At 58.1% G+C, this 18,204-nt stretch overlaps 9 protein-coding genes across 9 annotated transcripts; 3 read left to right on the top strand and 6 right to left on the bottom strand.

The window, feature by feature from the left end:
* Window positions 1-55: 55 nt before the first annotated feature.
* Window positions 56-697, bottom strand: SCHCODRAFT_02612919 (uncharacterized protein). The gene is made up of 2 exons (XM_050344569.1): window positions 614-697; window positions 56-551 (listed from the first exon to the last, which is right to left on the bottom strand). Exons 1-2 carry the CDS (start codon window positions 641-643, stop codon window positions 228-230), a joined length of 354 nt encoding a protein of 117 aa, XP_050202450.1. The 5' UTR covers window positions 644-697; the 3' UTR covers window positions 56-227.
* Window positions 698-1,234: 537 nt separating this feature from the next.
* On the bottom strand, window positions 1,235-2,345 carry SCHCODRAFT_02612917 (uncharacterized protein). Its single transcript, XM_003038394.2, has 2 exons — window positions 1,949-2,345; window positions 1,235-1,895 (listed from the first exon to the last, which is right to left on the bottom strand). The coding sequence occupies exons 1-2, from the start codon at window positions 2,338-2,340 to the stop codon at window positions 1,628-1,630; spliced, it is 660 nt and encodes a 219-aa protein (XP_003038440.2). The 5' UTR covers window positions 2,341-2,345; the 3' UTR covers window positions 1,235-1,627.
* A 1,312-nt stretch (window positions 2,346-3,657) lies between these two features.
* SCHCODRAFT_02612914 (uncharacterized protein) lies at window positions 3,658-4,810 on the bottom strand. Its single transcript, XM_050344568.1, has one exon. It carries the CDS (start codon window positions 4,472-4,474, stop codon window positions 3,686-3,688), a length of 789 nt encoding a protein of 262 aa, XP_050202449.1. The 5' UTR covers window positions 4,475-4,810; the 3' UTR covers window positions 3,658-3,685.
* A 129-nt stretch (window positions 4,811-4,939) lies between these two features.
* Window positions 4,940-7,624, bottom strand: SCHCODRAFT_02612912 (uncharacterized protein). The gene is made up of 17 exons (XM_050344567.1): window positions 7,390-7,624; window positions 7,334-7,341; window positions 7,203-7,278; window positions 6,940-7,146; window positions 6,827-6,888; window positions 6,748-6,771; window positions 6,603-6,698; window positions 6,396-6,550; window positions 6,273-6,340; window positions 6,181-6,218; window positions 6,021-6,130; window positions 5,893-5,968; window positions 5,631-5,844; window positions 5,462-5,576; window positions 5,352-5,410; window positions 5,175-5,297; window positions 4,940-5,120 (listed from the first exon to the last, which is right to left on the bottom strand). Exons 1-17 carry the CDS (start codon window positions 7,548-7,550, stop codon window positions 5,057-5,059), a joined length of 1,656 nt encoding a protein of 551 aa, XP_050202448.1. The 5' UTR covers window positions 7,551-7,624; the 3' UTR covers window positions 4,940-5,056.
* A 440-nt stretch (window positions 7,625-8,064) lies between these two features.
* SCHCODRAFT_02171250 (uncharacterized protein) lies at window positions 8,065-9,054 on the bottom strand. The gene has a single exon (XM_050341971.1). The coding sequence runs from the start codon at window positions 8,927-8,929 to the stop codon at window positions 8,315-8,317; it is 615 nt and encodes a 204-aa protein (XP_050202447.1). The 5' UTR covers window positions 8,930-9,054; the 3' UTR covers window positions 8,065-8,314.
* Window positions 9,055-9,178: 124 nt separating this feature from the next.
* Window positions 9,179-10,586, top strand: SCHCODRAFT_02697212 (PAXNEB-domain-containing protein; the record flags this gene model as incomplete). The annotated part of the gene is made up of 4 exons (XM_003037046.1): window positions 9,179-9,615; window positions 9,663-9,891; window positions 9,949-10,108; window positions 10,174-10,586. The coding sequence occupies 4 exons, from the start codon at window positions 9,179-9,181 to the stop codon at window positions 10,584-10,586; spliced, it is 1,239 nt and encodes a 412-aa protein (XP_003037092.1).
* Window positions 10,587-11,234: 648 nt separating this feature from the next.
* SCHCODRAFT_02488728 (uncharacterized protein) lies at window positions 11,235-12,618 on the top strand (the record flags this gene model as incomplete). Its single annotated transcript, XM_050342900.1, has 2 exons — window positions 11,235-11,262; window positions 11,570-12,618. The coding sequence occupies 2 exons, from the start codon at window positions 11,235-11,237 to the stop codon at window positions 12,616-12,618; spliced, it is 1,077 nt and encodes a 358-aa protein (XP_050202446.1).
* Window positions 12,603-16,227, top strand: SCHCODRAFT_02487714 (uncharacterized protein; the record flags this gene model as incomplete). Its single annotated transcript, XM_003037047.2, has 7 exons — window positions 12,603-14,647; window positions 14,706-15,053; window positions 15,109-15,427; window positions 15,482-15,678; window positions 15,728-16,008; window positions 16,064-16,141; window positions 16,193-16,227. The coding sequence occupies 7 exons, from the start codon at window positions 12,603-12,605 to the stop codon at window positions 16,225-16,227; spliced, it is 3,303 nt and encodes a 1,100-aa protein (XP_003037093.1).
* Window positions 16,228-16,592: 365 nt separating this feature from the next.
* SCHCODRAFT_02612898 (uncharacterized protein) lies at window positions 16,593-17,961 on the bottom strand. Its single transcript, XM_050344566.1, has 4 exons — window positions 17,889-17,961; window positions 17,636-17,830; window positions 17,457-17,575; window positions 16,593-17,395 (listed from the first exon to the last, which is right to left on the bottom strand). The coding sequence occupies exons 1-4, from the start codon at window positions 17,916-17,918 to the stop codon at window positions 16,636-16,638; spliced, it is 1,104 nt and encodes a 367-aa protein (XP_050202445.1). The 5' UTR covers window positions 17,919-17,961; the 3' UTR covers window positions 16,593-16,635.
* Between the last annotated feature and the right edge of the window lie 243 nt (window positions 17,962-18,204).

Here is an 18,204-nt window from a genome sequence, read left to right as displayed (position 1 = left end):
TGCCATTTTTCTCCTTGGCATCGCGCTCATATGAGATCAAATCGATATATTCAAGTGACTACTACTACAACTATTAAACAGCAGCTCTACGAGTATCAAGTCTAAGAAGTGAGCTGTCTCGGCTGAACGACAGAATCACGAAGGTAGAGGGAAGCTACGGAGGACTCTACCAAACGTGAGAATCGGGAGATGGTCGTTGGTCCGTGTAGAGAGCGAAGAGGCAAGACTTAACAGCCGCGCCGAGGTCTCGGAGAGATATCCTGAGCCAAAGTCGCAGGATGGCGTATTAGACTGCAGTCCTCGTCGGACGTTGTAATTCGTTTCAAAGCGGGATGGTGGCATGGAGCAAACATACCCGATGATTTAGTGAGCTCGTAATACGGACGGCGGAATGGTGCACGCTGCATACAAACTTGCTGATGGCGCGAGCGAGCGCGAGGGGGAGTGCCGCGAAGGATGGTGTGCAAGGACTGGGTAATCAAGTGAGAGGGAATATAACGTTGAAGTGAAAGATAAAGCTGGGTGGTATTCAAGGAAATGGAGGGAATAGTCTGCAATGGTCACTCAGGTCAGCGCTCATCTCTGCCAGTGAACAAGGGATCCCATCACGCACCGTGATCCCGCGAGTTTGGGCAGCACTCATCAGCGTTCGTTATACTTCGATCTCGAGGCCGTGCGTCGTACGCTGGGAAATTACCTCCACACATCATGGCGAGCGACGTAGATGATGGCGGTTGAGGACAAGACTCGACGATCCGCGACCTCGCATACGTCACTGTGTGGCGCCAACGCCACATAATGGCCGGGCCCTCGCTGAGTTGCTCATCGCCGCGCATGCCCTTTGGTTGCCTTCTGTGATGATGGAGACCGACATTTACTGAACCCAGTTGCAGCCGAATATTGATGCCAGTCAGAGAACCCTTGGTACCCTCTGGGCTCTCGATACATCGATACCCTTAAGACCTCTACCCATCTCGCTACTCAAGATTATCCCTCTGTAACTTTCGCTCGACGTTAGTTAGTTGTTGGCTGAGCGAAACAGCGTCGCTCAAGGTTATGCAAATTTCGCTCGCCCGACGTGAATCGGATTCGCACGATCTCCAGCGAAAAGCGAAATTCACTCGATGTCGAGTGAATTTCGCGCCGATTCCTTTTCCCAGTGTGGATTCTTACATTCGACAGCTTGAGCTTGAGCTTGAGCTTGAAGCTTGCAATTGAGGACAGGCTCATATAAGAATTCAGCGGAAGCCCAAACTATGTTCACCTGTGCAAAGTATGTGCGAGGGAATAGGTAGGTAGTGAGTCGTTATCGCACAATATTCAACAGCCGAAGGACGCAGATATGTGCTTACGAGCGTACGGTAAGCAGGCGGGGGATGGATAAGTAGCAGACGTCTACGCCGCTCGCACGCGAAGAAGAGATTCATAACGATAAAGTACAATAAAGATGATATGATCCAAATTGACCTGTTCCACAAGACTCCGGGAGGGGTGCAGCAGCAGCAGCAGCAGCAACACAGCATGTACTACAAATGAACGATGCAGGAAGGGGGGAAAGGCGGGTAGCGCGAGGGGTCCCGGGCGTGGAAATGCCAGGCCAACTATGCACAAGGGTCGGTCACCCAAGTCATTCCTCGAGCCACTTCTCGCAGCGCTTGACATACTTGTCGAGCAGCTGCGCGAGGTCGCGGATGACGAAGGTGAGGATGACCGTGGCGAAGAACTCGGAGCACCGCTTGAGTTTCGCCTCTATGCTTGCGCGCATGTCGATGGGGAAGGCCGCGTATGCAGGCGCAACCGGGTGCGCCTTGACCGCCTTCGTGTGCTCGTCCAGGAGCTGCACGTGCAAGAACAACTTCCGCAAGCCCTGCACATAGGCTGCGGGGGAGTCTAGACTGTGCGCGAGTTAGCAACGTCATGATATGTGTAGCATAAGCAGGCAACGTACGTCTTCCCGTTGTTCGTCAGCTTGTCGAAGCTGCGCGTCATCCTATCGCTCCACGTCGACTTCTTCACCACGAAGCCCTCCCCAACACTGAGCTTCTTCCCAAAGCTCGCGACAACCCCATCACACACCGCCGAGAACTCTTCCAACTTCCCCTGCCATGCATCCGCCTCTTTCCGGGTAATGCTCCCAATGCCCATCGCAAGCCCGCTGCTCACGTTCCCCGCGCCAAAGTATTCCGAGCTCTGCAGCGCCAGATCCTCGAGCGCAGAGCACAGAATCGCGACCACGCGGACCTTCTCGGACGTGTTGTTCAGCTTCGCGCCGCCCTGGGACCATACCTCCTGTGGGACGTGCAGCCGCCGCGTAACGTAGCCCCCCGTCGCGGACTCCATCGTCGCCCGGAGGAGGTTCATCATATGATACGGCTTCAGCAGCGCGTCACTCGGTGCAGCGGGCGGCAAGGGGGAGACAGGCGTCATTGGCGACGCCGCCGCCAGTGCCGGGGGGATCATGTCCGTCTGGACAGTGAGGTTGTACGGGTTGAGCTTCTGGGGTATAGATACCTTGCGTGGCGCCGCTCCGTTCATGGGCAAAGGCGGCGGCATCTCTCCAGGAGGCGACTGAATTTGCCCGTTCACGATTGACGGTCGGCGCCCAGGCTGTGAGGACGACCGGCTGCGCGACGCAGGACCACCCGTTGCAGACGAAGACGACGAGCTCGACGTCAGCGAGATCGCTGACGCCTTCGGCAATGAAGTCGACGCAAGCGATACGCTCGACTCGGTCGGTGAAGACGTGTCAGAGCTCGCAGGGGCTGACATTTTCGAGCGACGCTGGTAAATGGTGCCCTGGTTGGTCGTCTGGTTGATGATAGGCGGTGTCACTGTATCCTGCCTTACTGACGCCAGCTGCGAAGCCCCACGAGGACGAGGAACGACGAAGGCGGTCGTACGGGGGGATGGAGGCAATGTTGCCGGCTGCGAACGCGGTGTGTTCGGCGCATCAGATGTCGGCGAGGGTATCGGCGGCAGCGGTGGCGACTCCTTGGCAAATGCACGAGGGGTCTCCGACATGCTACCACGGCCCTCATACTCGTCCTCGCGTGGTGCACTCGCTGGATCATAGCGCTCTTGCTCTTCTTGCAGCGATGCAAGCCTGCTTCCAGAACCAGTACGTCGATGATTGATGGAATTCCCTCGTTGGCGACCGACGACAGTCAGGTGATGCGTTGAGGCAGGGGGTATGTTGGGCGAGTTGTCGGCAGACTGTGAGGGCGCCGGCGGAGGGGAGGTCAGTGGGGGAGGTGCCGGTGGAGGAAGGGCGGCAGAATTTGACCGCGCGCGGAGGATAGACGTGCGAGTGCCAGGGAGCGTTGCAGTGGGGGTCACGATCTGCGGAAGTGGTGGTTCCGCCTGAGAAGCTGCAGCATATGGATGATGAGAGGAGGAAGAGGAGTTGTCTCCCTCGTCCGACGACGCCATAAACATGGCGCTGCCTATCGCCTCGACGCCGCTGTGTCTATCGTACGACGAAGCGTCGTCATGATGATCTCTGCTACTTGCTGCGGATTCCGACCTCGTCGACGTAGACGCTGATGGTGACGGTGAACGCGTAGACGCCTCCGACGTCGATGCTGCCGCGTACATGGACGCGGAATTGTACGGGATCGGTGGAATACTGTATATGAGACTGAGGATGTTCATCCGATCGGCATACGTATCGTGCTGCGAGGCGCCGTTAGCGATCCATCAAACACATTGCAGGAACGCTCACAATCTGCTGCAAGCGCCGGATCTCCTCTTCCTGGGCAACTACGCTGCGTCGTCTCCCGTTCCGCCTGCGCGGGTCGGTGCTATCCTCGCCCCGCCGGACACGTTCCATCACCTCGCTAAGCAGAGCAACGCTGCGGCCGTATGCCATCACGGCCGCCTCGGGGTCCACATTGGAGGAGTCGAGTTCGACGGCTTCCCGGGCGAGCTCGAGGGCGCGAGTGAGGGCGCGACGCGAAGATGGCGGGCGCCGGTTTTCTTGCGGAGGCTCAAGCCGATCGGGCGAGGGAGGGGGCGGTGGTTCGTGCGCCGAGCGTGGAGGCAGTAGTGACGGCGGGGGTGGGTCGAGGAGGTCCTCAGAAGATGGCGACACGGGTGCGAACGCGCGTGATGATGAAGAGGAAGCCGCAGCTTGGCGGTCGCGAGCCTCGGCGAAGCTAGCAACGGCAGCAAGGCCTGGCGAAGCGGCTGGACGCGCGAAGGGGGCTGACTGAGAGCGGCTGCCGAGGCTGGGGCGGCCCTCGCTGTACGGCTGGTCATCATAGCGATCGTCCGCAGGAGGTCTGGGCAGCTGCACGGCGGGCGGGGGACCCGCTGGCGGAAGATTGGGAATGGGATGGCTGGGCGGAGGGCCTGCTGGGCGAGCGTGCGCGGCGGTCGAGCGGCGGCGCTGTGCCAGGATGGAGGCGGACGGGGGAGACTGGGCGTAGATCGTCTGCGCGGCGGATGCGGATGATGGGGGCGCGGTCTGAGCCATGTTGGCGCGCGACGGTGCTCGGGATGGGGGTTCCCTATTCGCTCAGGCGTACGAGCGAGCGCTTCGCGTCCGAGTGTGCGCAGTTTGCCAGTCGAGCCGGGCGTTCTATCCGACTCTATGGCAGAGGAGGGCAAGGGAGACCGCGGGGTGTGGGAACAAGAGGAAATTCCAGAGTTCTCGCACGGTATCGTCGGGGACGGCGGCGGCGGTGGTGACGGTTCGTTCCAAGGAGCGTTCGCGCGCTGACGGCCGCCGCGCACAGTGTCCTCGACAACAAACTATGTCGCCGCTCACGGGTTGGCTCGCCTGGAACGCTCGAGCCGCATTTGGCGTAGACGCCGCACGTGAATCATCCCACGCGTGAATGACCACCAAGTTCATGTTGATGCGCGACTCCGAGCGCGCGGACTTCTAGCTCACCATCGCTGGCCGCGTCCAACCTCCCCAACTCACTACGCAATCCGATGAATCTATCAGGCGCTCGAGTAGATTGGTAGGCATACGCCGTAAACAACATGATCATCTAGTAGGCTGGATACAGCACATTACAGACAACGTTAGTAGGAAGTACAAGGTCGGTCATCACATCAGCCACCGCCAGAACGCCTCGAACTTGTTCCTCGGCGGCGCTTCCTGGTCGTTAGCGCTGGAACAGGGCTTGTCAGAAGGGCTGCCGCGTATATATCACGGTGGCTCTCACCAGTCGGCCTCAATCTCCGCGATATTGGACACAAAGTCCATCTCGCTAGCCTTCACTATCGGCTGGCGGTAGTACAGCTTCGAGCCGATGTACAATATCGGGAACAGCCATAGAGGGAAGTAGCTGAAGAACCTAGTCAGGACGACAAGATCCATAACGAGACGAAGGGCAACTCACTTGGTGACAAACGTGTCAGTCGCCCAATTACCCCGAAGGAACACGCTCCATCCGCTGAACTACAGAAAAGTCAACTTCGACCGCGCGCGCCACAAAGGGGGGCTACTCACGAAGCAGATAACGAACGTCGCGACGAGCGAATACCACGCCGCGTAAGGATTTATTCTATTCCAATAGGGCAGCTTTTTGCGGTCAATGTTCTGCGCCTTGCAGCCAGCATGGAAGCTGCGGCCTTCGTCAGCCGTCTTTCACATACATTTCAACGCAATGTGGGCTCACCGAAGATACGTGATGGAGATACCGAACCAGGTCATCATGCCAGCAATCGCAGTCATGTTCTGGAACCAGTTGAAGACCTCTCCGGCGTTCTTGTCAACGGACATGTACGCCAGAAGCGCGAAGGCAGTGCTGAAGATGAGCGCCACGTAGGGCAGGCCCCACCGCGTCGTCCTCTGGAAGATCTTGGGCGCATTGCCGGCGACGGAGAGACCGTCTACACAGCGTCAGTGGCAATGCCAAGATCCGTATACAAAGTACTCACAGAGTGCGCGAGAGCTAGTGTACAAGTCACTAGACGCAGCAGACCACGCAGAGGTGAGCAAGCAAGCGTTGACGATCTGTACCGCGGTTGAGTGCGAGTTTTCCAGCAAGAGGTATCGCGATACTAACATGAGGCAGGACGCTGATTCCTGCGTTCTCGATGGCGATGACGAAGGGAGATGAGGACGCAGTGCCACTGCCGCTGACCAGACGCTCGTTGTTGGAAGGAACAAGGAGACCTATGACGGGTGAGCCTCGATACGATGGCAGAATACGCATCTCAACGTACCGATCACAATCGTTCCGCAGATATAGAACAGGAGAATACTGCATAGACTCAGTTAGCTTCGCAAGACGGTATGAGCTGGCACCACTACTCACCGAATGTACACCCGCTTGATCGCGCGCGGAAGATTCCTCCTCGGGTTCTTGGCTTCGGCAGCAGCGATCTATGGCAGCGACAACATGAGGGCGAATTCCGCCACGGCCGCACTCGATACGCACAGCAACAATCTCAGTGCCAATGAAGGAGAACGCAGCCTGCGATATCACCGCCCACCAGCCCAGGAACTGGCCCTTCGCACCCTGGATGTCGTGATACTGCGCGAACGGACCGGGGTCTTTCCAGTATCTGAACCCAAGGCGGTCGTGGTTCGGGCCTATAGACGGTCAGCAAGACGCGTCGAGGGCGCTGTAGGACGAGGGACGCACCTCCTCCAAGGTCGATCACAATGCCGAGGATGATCAGGCCGACGATAGTGATAACCTTGATGGAGGCGAAGATGAATTCTGCTTCTCCGTAGGCGCCTAAAATTTGCGTGAGATACTGTCTGCACTGAATGGGCAGATAACGTGCCTGCTCCGAGGAAGTTGATGAAGACTGGGGGCGGTTATCAGTGTCAGGACGTATCTCAGCGTGCTACCGCAAGACGCACCAACGACAACGAGACACATTGTTATCCAGACGGCGTTGTTGACATTCTCTGGGCTGACCCAACTGAAAGGATGTTAGCTGGGACGAGTTGAACCAGAGATGAATACGACACACTAGTTCATGAGGATAGCGGAGGCAGACAGCTCGGCAGGCAGGAGGATAGTCCAGTTGTACCAGTAGTTCCATCCCATGGTGAAGGACAGCGCGGGGTCGACAAAACGTTCCGCGAGCTTGATGTGGCCACCTGCGATGGGCAGGTAGGCAATCATCTCTCCCAACGAGACCATGACGCTATAGCAGATGGTGCCCATCGTGATGTAGCTGCAGGTCCCATGTCAGACAACGCTTGCTCGGGGTAGCTACGCCGTGTTACGCACCCAAGAACGAGGCCGATGGGTCCACCATTGTGCAAGGACTGCGCGGTACCCAGGAAAAGGCCCGTCCCGATGACACCTGCATGGGCGCTTAACCACCGCACCTTCGCTTCGCGTAGCCTGGAAGTACTCACCGCCAATACTACACGATCGTCAGCCTCGCACATTTCACGACGAGTCCCCCACGCACCTGATCATCGCCACATGCCGGTTCTTCAGCGCGCGCTTCAGCGGCGCTGGCTCGCCATACGGGCGCGAGTCCTCAATGTCCGTAGAGACCACCTCCTCGGGCTTGCCCTCCGAGCTATACGGCCGGGACATCTTCTCGCTCTTCTCGCTGGCCACCGACATCGTGTACCGTGTTTCGAGTGGATACGCGGAGATGCTGGTGGTCGTGGTATGAAGTCAAGGAGTGCGAGGGGCCGTTCTATTGGGAGTGCGCCGGTTCTAAACGCGCGGCCGCGGATCCGCTGCGCCGTCATCAGCACACGACCCGCGATAAGCGGCCGAGATACCAGGGGGCGTACATACATACGCCCCCATCAATCTCATCTATTCACGCTGCCCCGGGAAAGTCCCTTGTGGGCCTTGACTGGACGCGTGTACGCGGTGTAGATCGGTGGAGATGGGGTGGAGACGGAGCAGGAGGGCGCCCGAAGACTGTATACTTGGTCGGATCTCGTCTGCTTGCAATTCGGAATTGGCTAGCTCTACGCACTTGCGTTTTGCATAGACATCGAAGTGTATGATCATACTGTATGGGAGAGCATAACAGGCAGGCCAGAGACGCTTCAGAGACCTGCAAAGACGAGGACTTGGGGAGAGAAGGACTGAGTCGGAGAGGAGATGGCCGGGGCCGGCGGCTATCAAAGTCAACCGCTGACCTCGTGACTGGTCACCTGCCCCGCACGATCGTCTCCCCTTGCTCTCCCCCGCCCAGTCGCGACTGCACTGGAAGCCTCTGCTGTCAGCTTTCCTGTCCAAAGCTCCGTCCCTGCCCGTCTCTGCGATATCCCTAGGCACAACGCCATGGAACAGAGACACACCGTCCGACCTCTTGGCGCCTAACTTCGGCGCTATCGGCCACAGTGCAACTCCTGTCGAAGGTCGGGCGCTTAACGTCCTTCCCCTCCAGAACCATACAAAATATAGAGCGAAGGAGCGCACTGATAAGCTACGTACGCGTTTCTATCCCCTGACGATCCCTTGGCCTTCAGGATCGCCATGACGTCCAGGAGAGAATAGACATGGCGCACCGCAAGACTGCAGTCAATATCTCTGGAGATAAGATACCTCTTCGCCGTGCGCATCCGGCGGCGCTCCGAAGTCAGCTCTGGACTTTGCCGTGGGGAAGAGGGGCGATGTCGCCCCTCGCGTCGGGGCGGGACTTTCCTCTTTTTGTGCAGCCGTGTCACCGTGCCGACCGTGGCTAGGGAGGACTTCATGTGGCACAGATAGCAGCAATAGCATACTATGCGCTCGCCTCGACTGGTCTCTTCATCTGAACACCCTCTCGACTCCTTCAAGCGCAGTCGACTCCGGAACGCAAGAGGTATGTGTTGTGTCAGTTGAAGACGAGGAGTCCGAGATCCTGAACCTGTCCTTAATTTGTGGCACCGAACCTGAGGCTTTTGCTGCAAGGTCCATTGCCGACAAGTCGTCGCAATATTGTTGCAGTGTATAGTCCTGTCGTTGGGGTTATTGCTACCTGCTCTATCAGGCTCTCGCATCGGGCTCTGCACAGGCAGCTCTCGAAGTGCAGTGAGAGGACGGGGGAAGAGCGCCGACCCATGATCGGCGCTTACGCTCTGCGGGCCGATCGATCCGAACTCTGCTCTGAACGTTCACGACTTCGAAGGTCGACCCGCTAGCCTCGGCTGACCAGCTTGTCGCATATACGATCCATCCACAACCACAAAATCGGATACTTATTTTCCAAATCCACCTGAACGAGGCGCCAGCAGACCTCAGGAAGCACCATGTCCTCCTTCAAGCGTAAAACCACGAAGCAGACTACTCCCATATTACCGGGAACCCGTCCTTACCCTGGTTCACCCTCGACGATCGTAACATCTACCGGGATACCGTCCTTCGATGACATACTGGGTGGAGGGCTGCCATTGTCTTGTTCAAGCCTCATCGCTGCGCCAGACGTGCACTCATCCTACGGCGAACTTGCCTCAAAATACTTCGTCTCGCAAGGATTGGTCCACGGACACACCATCTATGTCGTCGGTGATGAAGGTGCAGACTGGGTCAAGGACTGCGTCTGGACGCGAGACAGTACATCTTCCTTCCCCACCACGTCCTCGAATGTCCCTGTCGACGAAGGGGAAGCAACAGCGGCAACCGACGACAAGATCAAGATCGCCTGGCGTTATGAACAGATGAAGCCCTTCCAGACTTCCGTATCGACGTGAGTCGACCCGCATCGCCTCGTCGAACTCCCGCGAGCGTGGACAGGTCCGCAAACGACGACGACTTTTGCGAGGCGGCCTTCGATCTCACCTCCACGGTCCCTGAATCCGTAATCCGCGATGCGCGCGCTAGCGGAAAGCTGTTCTTCATCGACAACCCGGATGAAGTGGTGCGCGCGCTCGACAGGCAGCTGGCAGCCGGCGGTGCGAGCGCGCCGGTGCGCATATGCGTCCCCTCCCTGGGCTCGCCTTGGTGGGGTGATATTGAGAGGAAGGTGAGACTTCGCGAACTCGTTCACGTATGTGGAATGGTCGCTCATCATAAGAATCAGGATGTTCTACGCTTCTTGCATTCGCTAAGAGGTATTCTACGACGGCATCCGCACGCCTGCGCGTCCATCTGCCTCGCCCCGCATCTGTCTGCCGACAAGGCTCTCATCGAGCGCGCTGGCTGGTTGTGCGATGCGGCACTTTCGCTCTCGGCCTTTACTGGTACGCATTCGTCCGCTATCGTTACCAATCCGTCCATCCTCACTCACATCACCATCGCGATCTAGCTGATCCTGCGCTCTCCGCGACCTTCCCATCCTACCACGGCCTCGTCACGATCCATACGCTCCCTGCACCGCATACGGTACTGCCCCCGAGCGACAAACACTCGACGCTTCGGGGGTCCGGCGTGAGCGGCGAAAACAACCTAGCGTTCAAGTGCACGCGGAAGAGGATGTTGTTCGAGACGTTGCATCTTGACATCGGAGGTGGCGTCGGGGAGAGGAGGACGACGCCGGCGCCGGCGAGCTTGGGAAACGTAGATGCCAGCGAGACTATGAGCAGAGCTTCTGCCCGGGAGTCGGACAAGGCACGGCCGGGTCTGGCGGCGGTAGAGGTGACTGTACAGGTGGAGGATCCCAAAGATGCAAGTAAGCCCAAAAAGGCGAAGAAGAAGGTCGGCTTTTCGTCAGATTGGTGAAGTCGTGACGGACGCAGGGTAGTCGGCAACAGCCGGTGGTGGTATATCTCCTCGAGGCGATGGCTATGGAGATGGGCGCCGTAGAGCGTGTCGCGTACCGAACAAAACAGTAACGACACGGGTTTTCGAGACGCTCGATCTTAGCGGGTGATGCAGACGGTTAGCGTGCGCATTGTAAGCGCTGAAGACAGAACATATCTGATGCAATCGGCTCACTTACGTGCATACGAGATGTGGATGTGCTGGAAGGTAATAAAACCGAATTGATCCAATTGGCGTGCATGCAGGTGACGGCAGCCCGACTTTTGCCTACACTTGTTTCGGGCCCTGCTCTGGTGCTGCGCCTTTACCTTAGTCGACCATTGTCGGTGCTACAACGCGCGCTTCGAGTCGGTGCCTGCTTTAATTGGGTCGCCCAAAATGTGAGAAAGCCGTACGGAGTTAGAATCCGACTCACCTCATACTTTGACCGCATCCAGGTCACTTTCCCCAGAAAAGGATCGCTGGTCGAGACGCGCGCAAGCGCAGGAAGATAATACACCTGGGGACGCGACTGCGACGCGAAGAGCAGGCGGGCACTTGGACAAGCCTCTGCCCGCGAAACCACGTGAAAGCGGGGAGTTCTGGCTGGACGATTCTGCGTCGGAGATGGATACGAGGAGCTTTGACGACGGCGGTGAGTAGTCGGCTTCGCTGTTCTCTGTGGCGAGCACGGGGCTGGCGACGGTCAGAGGGAAGCCGTGAGCGGGTTAGCTTGATTGGCGGCTTCTGTTTTCGGGTGTTGTTGATCGATACAAGCTCGCTCAGACGGCTGCTTCCTTCTGACGTCCGTCGCAAGCACATACTTCCTGCCCACATCCACCTTGCTTTCTCCTCTCATCATCACCCAACGACGCCAGCGGTCGTCCGCTCCCTCACCCCACCGCACGCCCTCCGCCGCCCCATGTCACTCAGCCCAGACGCTCATGACAACCCCCGTCCAGAGTCCGTAAACCTCGAATATCTCCGTCAAAGCCCCGCCCCATCCGCCGATGGTTTCCCGCCCTCGCCAATGTCCTCCACCAACATCGCACGCCCCCGCGCGCCCACGCCTTCAGCATCGGTGCCGGCCTCCGATGATGAGACCTGGTCTAGCAACGCGCCTCCGCACGGTGGTGCCGGCCCCGTGAACCTCAATTCGCCCACGTACCAGCTTCAAAACACGTCCCAGGCGCGCCACAACCCCCGCCACGCGCCAGAGACGGACAGCAACGCGTACGAGCAGGTGTCCGCCCGGCCATTCGCACGCCCCGCCAAGGCGCTCCCGGATCCGTCGCAGTTCCCCGACCCCTACCCGAACCAGGGGCAGCCATCGCGCCTCAGCTCGCACCCACCCACCCTCTACTCCTCGTCCTCCGCTTCACCCCGCTCATCCGCGTACACCACATACAGTAGTCGGCCCCCGTCCAACGACTACGGTCATGTTCGCATCTCATCGGAGGAAGAGGATACGTCGGGTATCATCTCAAGTGCCGTGGCGCAAGCGCTTGAGAGCAACGGTATTGTGTCCTCGACGCCTGGATCGCGTTCCTCTCGGGCGCCAATTGACAAATCGCGGTGGTCCGAACATGGATTCAGCGTTCGCTCCCGCTCCTCTTCAATCAGCAATACCTATGGAGGAGGACCGAGTCACGATGCCTATTCATCCCCACCTCGGTTGGCCCACAAGCCGAGCTACGACGCCAGCTGGGCGACAGTTGACGAGCGCGATGAAGTCGGCATCAGCGACGAAGATGACGACTTTTTGGGAGACTTTGAGGAAGAGGATGAGACGGAGCTGGAGGACGATCAGGGCGACGCGGTGCTCGCTGCCGAGGAGGGGCGCGGTCTGATTGTTCGCGGCGATCGACGTCCGGTATCCCAACTTCATGTCCAGCCCGGTGCGTTATACGCCTTCCTTCCTGGTCCCCGAACTTACCGGGTGATATCTCAGGCACAACCCACCTTCTCGTCAGCTCCTCCACAACGCCAAACTCCATGCCATCCTTCCTGACCAACATCGTGCCTCCAATATCGAATACGCTTCTTGCCCTAGACATATCCGCCAATTTTCTAAGTGCGCTGCCGCCGGTCCTTGCGCACTGTGCTAATCTCGAAGAACTTAACGTTGCATATAATCCCTTACGAGTCCTACCTGTATTTGTCGCCCATCTCACCAACCTCCGCGTCCTTATCGCCGATTCGACGGGGATCTCTACACTCCCAGAGGCTCTCGTCGACCTCGACCGACTGCACACGATCAGTATTCGGAAGAACAAGCTGCACGCCTTGCCCAGCTGGTTATGCCTCCTTCCGGCACTCGGTACTCTTATCGTCGATGGCAACCCCTTCCAGGGACCTTGGAAAGCACTGGTCGATCCGCTCTTGACGAAGTCACCTACCACACCTGCGTATCCGCCCTCTACTCCCATGATGCCGCATTCCTCCGAGGCATCTACATACACCGACTCGGAGGATTCAGATGAGGAGGAGTCCGGCCCGACGCGACACAGTGGGTTGTATGACAAGCTCACAGCGGAGGAGGAAGAGCAAACCATCACGCCCGACCGACTGCCGCCCGTTGGTGCAGAGCAGATACCGCCGACACCACCCATCCCTACTTCGCCGCGAGGATTGACGCGCACGCGAACGACACCCAACCGTGCTTTCTACGGACAGAACCGCGCCAAGAGCACCGTAGACGAGCCAGTCAGTGCGACGCCAGAAGACTCCAACTTCGCCGAACGTGAAGTGAGGAGGATGAAGAGCGCTGGCGACATTCGCAGAGGACGACCTTTCGCTCCGCCGACCCCGGAGGATCCCAGCTCATCGCGACCGCCGCTGCAGCGTGTCGCGGCTTCGAGTTCGAATCTCCTGATGTCGACCTCACCTCCAACTACACCCGAGCGACCGGGCATGAGCAAGCGCTTCGCGAGCGTGGGCGCCGCAGCCACTATCGGCGCGTTCGGTCGTGGGAGCGAGCATGCGTCACGCCGCCCCTTGGCTCAATCGATGTGGGATAACTCGCCCGATAGCACTACCACAGAGGAGCACCTGTCCCCGGGGCGCGGGTCCGGGCCCTCGTCGCCGGGCATGGTGACTTCGCCTGTGCCGACGGAGTCCCCTGTAGACTGGAGCGACGGGAAGAGCATCTTGCGAGGACGACGTGGAAGGGATGGCAAGGAGGGCAAAGAGAAGAGCGGCCGGTGGGGTTTCCTGAAGAAGATGTCGATGGGGAAGATGAACGCATCGAAGACGGAGGTGCCGACGTCACGTCCGCCTACCCAAAGGACGATGCCCCAGATCGATATGCGCTTCTCGACTATGGGCTCCTTGGACGCCGTCGTACCTTCGCGAACGCCGCCAGACTCGCCGCAGCTGAACAAGAAGGCCTCCGTAGACGCGTTGAGGGTAGTAACATCGCCTCCGCCACCATCTACTCAGCCATCATTGCCGTCCCCGCCGCCTTCCGGTAACAGCTTGTTGACTCCGACTACCGGTCTCACAGCGAAGTCCGCCAAGCGGCGAAGCTTTTTGCCGCTCGACACACATAGTCTGTCAATCGCGACACCGGATGCGGGGTCTTTCGTTGGGTCCATGACAGCGACCAGTGAGGAGGAAGCTGCCGACCTCGAGGACCGGCAGGCCACGCCGAGCCCCGGTCCGCCGTCTATAGACCACCATGAGCTCATGCGGATGGAGGAGGACAGGCAGCGGGAAGCTTATTCTCGGGCTTTGCGCTCCGTAATGGCGTACCTCAAGGACATGAACGACCTGAGCCTGTCGCAGCAGCCTATAGCCAGCCAGGAGGACTCGATGTTCATGACACGCCCACGCCGCGCGACTGCGGCGGATGGCACGACGTCACCAGGGTCTATCGCCTCGTCGGAGGGTCAGCTGCGGTCCACGGACTCCATCCGTATGAACGGTATGGGCCAGACGATGAGCATCGCGCCTTCGGAGTTCAGCCAAGGTTCGGGCGATGAGCGCAAGTACAAGGACGACAAGGGCAAGCGTGCACTCATTGTGCGGGAGATTGTCACGTCAGTCCTCTTATATGTGTTACGTCGTCTATTGTGTACTGACGCGGCGGATATCTAGGACCGAGCGGACGTATGTCAAGGGCTTGCACGAGTTGATGGATATCTACATCAAGCCGGCTTCTCAGCATGCGAATATGTTGACCGGCGTAGGGTCGAACAAAGACCCGGCCATTGTACCAGCGCCGGAGCGCAAGATCGTGTTTGGGGGCGTCGAAGCGCTGTGCTCGTTCCACAAGGACATATTCCTCCCGGCACTAGAAGTCGCCGCGGCGCCAGTGCTCGTCAACCCCTCGGTCCTCGAGGAGGCGGACTCGGACGGGCAGCTATCAATGAACGTCGCGCGGGCAGTTGGCAACACGTTCCTGCGGCATGCCGCGTTTATGAGGATGTACTCGACCTATATCAAGTACGTGGCATGTCCTACCTCGAGGCGCTAGATAGAGAGCTGAAACTTTGCATAGCAACTTCGACCATTCAGTGCAGCGGGTTAAGTACTGGATGACGGAGCGGACGACCGGTACTAACAGTCCCGGATCGAGTGCACCCCCGTCATCCAGTGTTGCCCAGCTTGCTGGAATGGGGATGGCCATCTCCGCGATCTCTGGTGCGGATGGCTCGTCCGCTATGTCTGGGCCGGGGACGCCGCCTCTGTCGACGTCGCAGCGCAAGAGAATACGCCAGTTCCTGAAGCGCTGCCGGATGAACCCGCGGCACTCGCAGTTGAACCTGGAGGGATACTTGCTTTTGCCTGTGCAGCGAATACCGCGCTATAAGCTTCTGGTGCGTGCGAGAAGTCACGAAGTGCGGTACTCATCGTCTAATTGAATCCTGCAGCTCGAGCAACTAATGCGTAGCGCGCCTCCGGCTTTCGACCTTATGGACGATCCCATAGACCGCGCCCTGCAGGAAATTTCGTCGCTGGCCAACAACATGAACGAAGGGAAGCGCGAGTCTGAATCGCGCCGCAAACTAGTCCAGTGGCAGGCGCGCATAAGAGGGCGCTTCCCAAGTCCCTTGGTGCAACCACATCGGTGAGTCCTGTCATGGCTTCCGTTGCTTCGCCGGCTGATAGACATCCAGTCGTCTGATCATGGATGGACCACTATTATTGACACGGGTCGTCCGGAAGACGGTGGTGTCCTTCGATGCGTTCAACTCACAGGGTGACCCGTCGACGGTGCAGGTGGATTGCCTGGCGCCGGAGCTGACGCCGCGACCGCTCATCGGGATCTTATGCAACGACCTGTTGGTTCTATGCCGTGACCCCTCGGAGGGTCAGGACCCCAACTCGGCCGTGGATCTGTGGGCCGTCTTGCGAATGCAGACTTTGCCGCAGCCGGCGAGCATCGTGCACGGTAATGGTACGCCGTTGTTCCCACTACCCGACAACATACGCTCATCTGTGCTCCTCATTAGCATTGCGGTTAGTCGATAACAAGGCTATCCTTTATTTCGATGCACCGTCACCGTCGGATGCTCTGAATTGGTATAGAGGTTCGTGCCGTTCAATCTACTCATCCTCAGCGTTTCTGACGAGGCTCGCAGCAATCAACCTGCACATCCCCGCCTCGAAGAGCTGATCTTCTCCGGGGGTGTGCGCGATTTTCGATGTATTTGCTTTGCCTTTGCAGATGTATCTCATCGTCCGGTCCTTTATACTTATTTCCTCTACGCGTCTAACCTGGTTTTCTCTATTGCTATCGATTGGTTCTTATGGATTTTAGGACCTTCGTGCCGTGCCACCGTACTGTAAGTATATGTGAATATCTCATCCTTAGACAGCGGCGGCGGGGTCTTCCCGCCGTGTATGCAACAGAAATCGAATTATCATCGCATGCTGGTGTCGTCCGACCGTTAGTTCGTCTAAGATTCAAGACCTTGGGGGACGGTCATAGCTCACTAGCCCTACGCAGTCGAGCTTTCACTTCCAGGCATGCGCGAGAGCTGCAGTCGATACATGATCATTTCCAATTTCTACCTCACAATACCTACCGTCGATGCCTATCTGCGGAAATTATACCATTCGACGTAGCTCCAGTCTCGTCGTAGATGTGCACCGGCACGGACAACGCACCATCTTCCTTCGGCGCCGTCGTCCCGTCCGTTCTAGCCATGACCTCCCATGGCCTTTCACCAGCATGTTCCGCCTTGTGCCGCTCCCTCCAGTCGGTGCGCTGGCACTCCTTGCTGCAGTACAGCGCTCTCCTGGGGCGCTCCTCCTGCACACAGCGCGTGCACATCACAATCTTCACTCCATCCGAGCCATCCACCTTGCCACAAACTCGACAGACCTCGGAGAGATACATGGCCACCTCCGTTGGTCTGTGAGGTACGACGTCGAAGACCGTGAACGGCGGGCGCTTCGGGCAGCGGAGCGCCACCTCGAGCGCGATCTTGAGCGGATCTCCCGGGAAGGGCGAGAGAACCATACTCAGCTGCTGGCCGGGGCCACGCTTCTCGTATCGCATACTGTTGAAAGAGGTCATGGTCTTGCAGCAGTCATGCAGAGCAGGTGTATCGATGAGCGTCCCAAGGTCGATGAGATGCGTGTCGCCGCGATGCATATACACGACGTGTTGAGTGAGGAGATGTATGCCCACAATCCCGTGTTTCTTGCTGTTGACGGTATTGTCAACGCGAACACCTTTGTAGACCCACGCAGGAAGCTCGAGAACGTGGATTGCAGCGTAGACAGTCTTCCCCTCGTTGTAATCGTTCGGGAAACTGAGCACGACCGCTCCTTCGTACCTGCAGGGTCAAAACCGTGAATCTCACCAAAACTTAGCCAGTGCTGGGACAGATCGCTTACACCTTGCACTCTCCTTGGCGTGTTTTCATTGTCCTTCCGGTGAATCTGAGACCGAGTTTCTTGATATCTGACTCTCGCAGGTAAACGCCGTCGTCTGCACTGCCGATAAGAGGCTGAATCTATTCTCGCCATAGTGAGAAGCTTTTCCTTGTGAGCGCATATACGAAAGACGACTTCACCTTGACCTTGGCGCCCTTTTGTGGCCCCGCTGCATTCGTGAGAACGCAGGGATAGGTGCACATGCGCTCAACATTCGACGGTCGACCATGAGGCATACCAGCGAGTAGGTCGGATAGTCTCTGCCCCTTGTTAGGATCTTCAAACCATTGGTTGTGGTACATTCTCTCGGACGGGAATCGAATGTAGTCGATTTGCTATGCACCGTTGCTTTGTCAAGTCGTCGATCAGACATGACGGAAAGCTACTGCGCACCTCGAACATGGGTTTGCCAAAAGTCGCCATCGTAGCTTGCTCTCGATATCCGCTGCAACGTCACGGACTGGAAGAGACGCCCGAAGTCCACCATCGGCAGCTGCCGGTTCTAATTGGGGCGTGAGAGAAACACGGGTGGCGGACCGGAATTTTGACCGGTAAAAAGGTGCGGGAAAAGGCGCGGAAAAACAAGTGTAAAAGGGAGTAGTTTTAGCGTGTCAATAGAAAGCTCTTTGACTTGTAAAATCGGATGTAAGAACAATTGTGAAGATGAATGTGAAACCGAGCGCTTTTGACCTGCCAAAAGCGCTCGGTT

Source organism: Schizophyllum commune (assembly GCF_000143185.2).
Source record: "Schizophyllum commune H4-8 unplaced genomic scaffold SCHCOscaffold_2, whole genome shotgun sequence".
NCBI classification, from domain to species: Eukaryota; Fungi; Basidiomycota; class Agaricomycetes; order Agaricales; family Schizophyllaceae; genus Schizophyllum; species Schizophyllum commune.
The sequence above is the reverse complement of the archived record's forward strand: the minus strand, read 5'-3'. Positions and strand labels throughout refer to the sequence as shown.

Coding starts and splice junctions, on each gene's coding strand:
- SCHCODRAFT_02612919 (XM_050344569.1), bottom strand. CDS start 643: ATGAGTGCTGCCCAAACTCGCGGGATCACG. Junction 552..613: donor CCCAAACTCGCGGGATCACG/GTGCGTGATGGG, acceptor TGACCATTGCAG/ACTATTCCCTCCATTTCCTT.
- SCHCODRAFT_02612898 (XM_050344566.1), bottom strand. CDS start 17,918: ATGGCGACTTTTGGCAAACCCATGTTCGAG. Junction 17,831..17,888: donor TTGGCAAACCCATGTTCGAG/GTGCGCAGTAGC, acceptor AACGGTGCATAG/CAAATCGACTACATTCGATT. Junction 17,576..17,635: donor AAAAGGGCGCCAAGGTCAAG/GTGAAGTCGTCT, acceptor TGGCGAGAATAG/ATTCAGCCTCTTATCGGCAG.
- SCHCODRAFT_02612912 (XM_050344567.1), bottom strand. CDS start 7,550: ATGTCGGTGGCCAGCGAGAAGAGCGAGAAGATGTCCCGGCCGTATAGC. Junction 6,551..6,602: donor TGTGATCGACCTTGGAGGAG/GTGCGTCCCTCG, acceptor GACCGTCTATAG/GCCCGAACCACGACCGCCTT. Junction 5,969..6,020: donor GAATCAGCGTCCTGCCTCAT/GTTAGTATCGCG, acceptor ACCGCGGTACAG/ATCGTCAACGCTTGCTTGCT.
- SCHCODRAFT_02612914 (XM_050344568.1), bottom strand. CDS start 4,474: ATGGCTCAGACCGCGCCCCCATCATCCGCATCCGCCGCGCAGACGATC.
- SCHCODRAFT_02171250 (XM_050341971.1), bottom strand. CDS start 8,929: ATGCGAGAGCCTGATAGAGCAGGTAGCAATAACCCCAACGACAGGACT.
- SCHCODRAFT_02612917 (XM_003038394.2), bottom strand. CDS start 2,340: ATGGAGTCCGCGACGGGGGGCTACGTTACGCGGCGGCTGCACGTCCCA. Junction 1,896..1,948: donor CTGACGAACAACGGGAAGAC/GTACGTTGCCTG, acceptor ACTCGCGCACAG/TCTAGACTCCCCCGCAGCCT.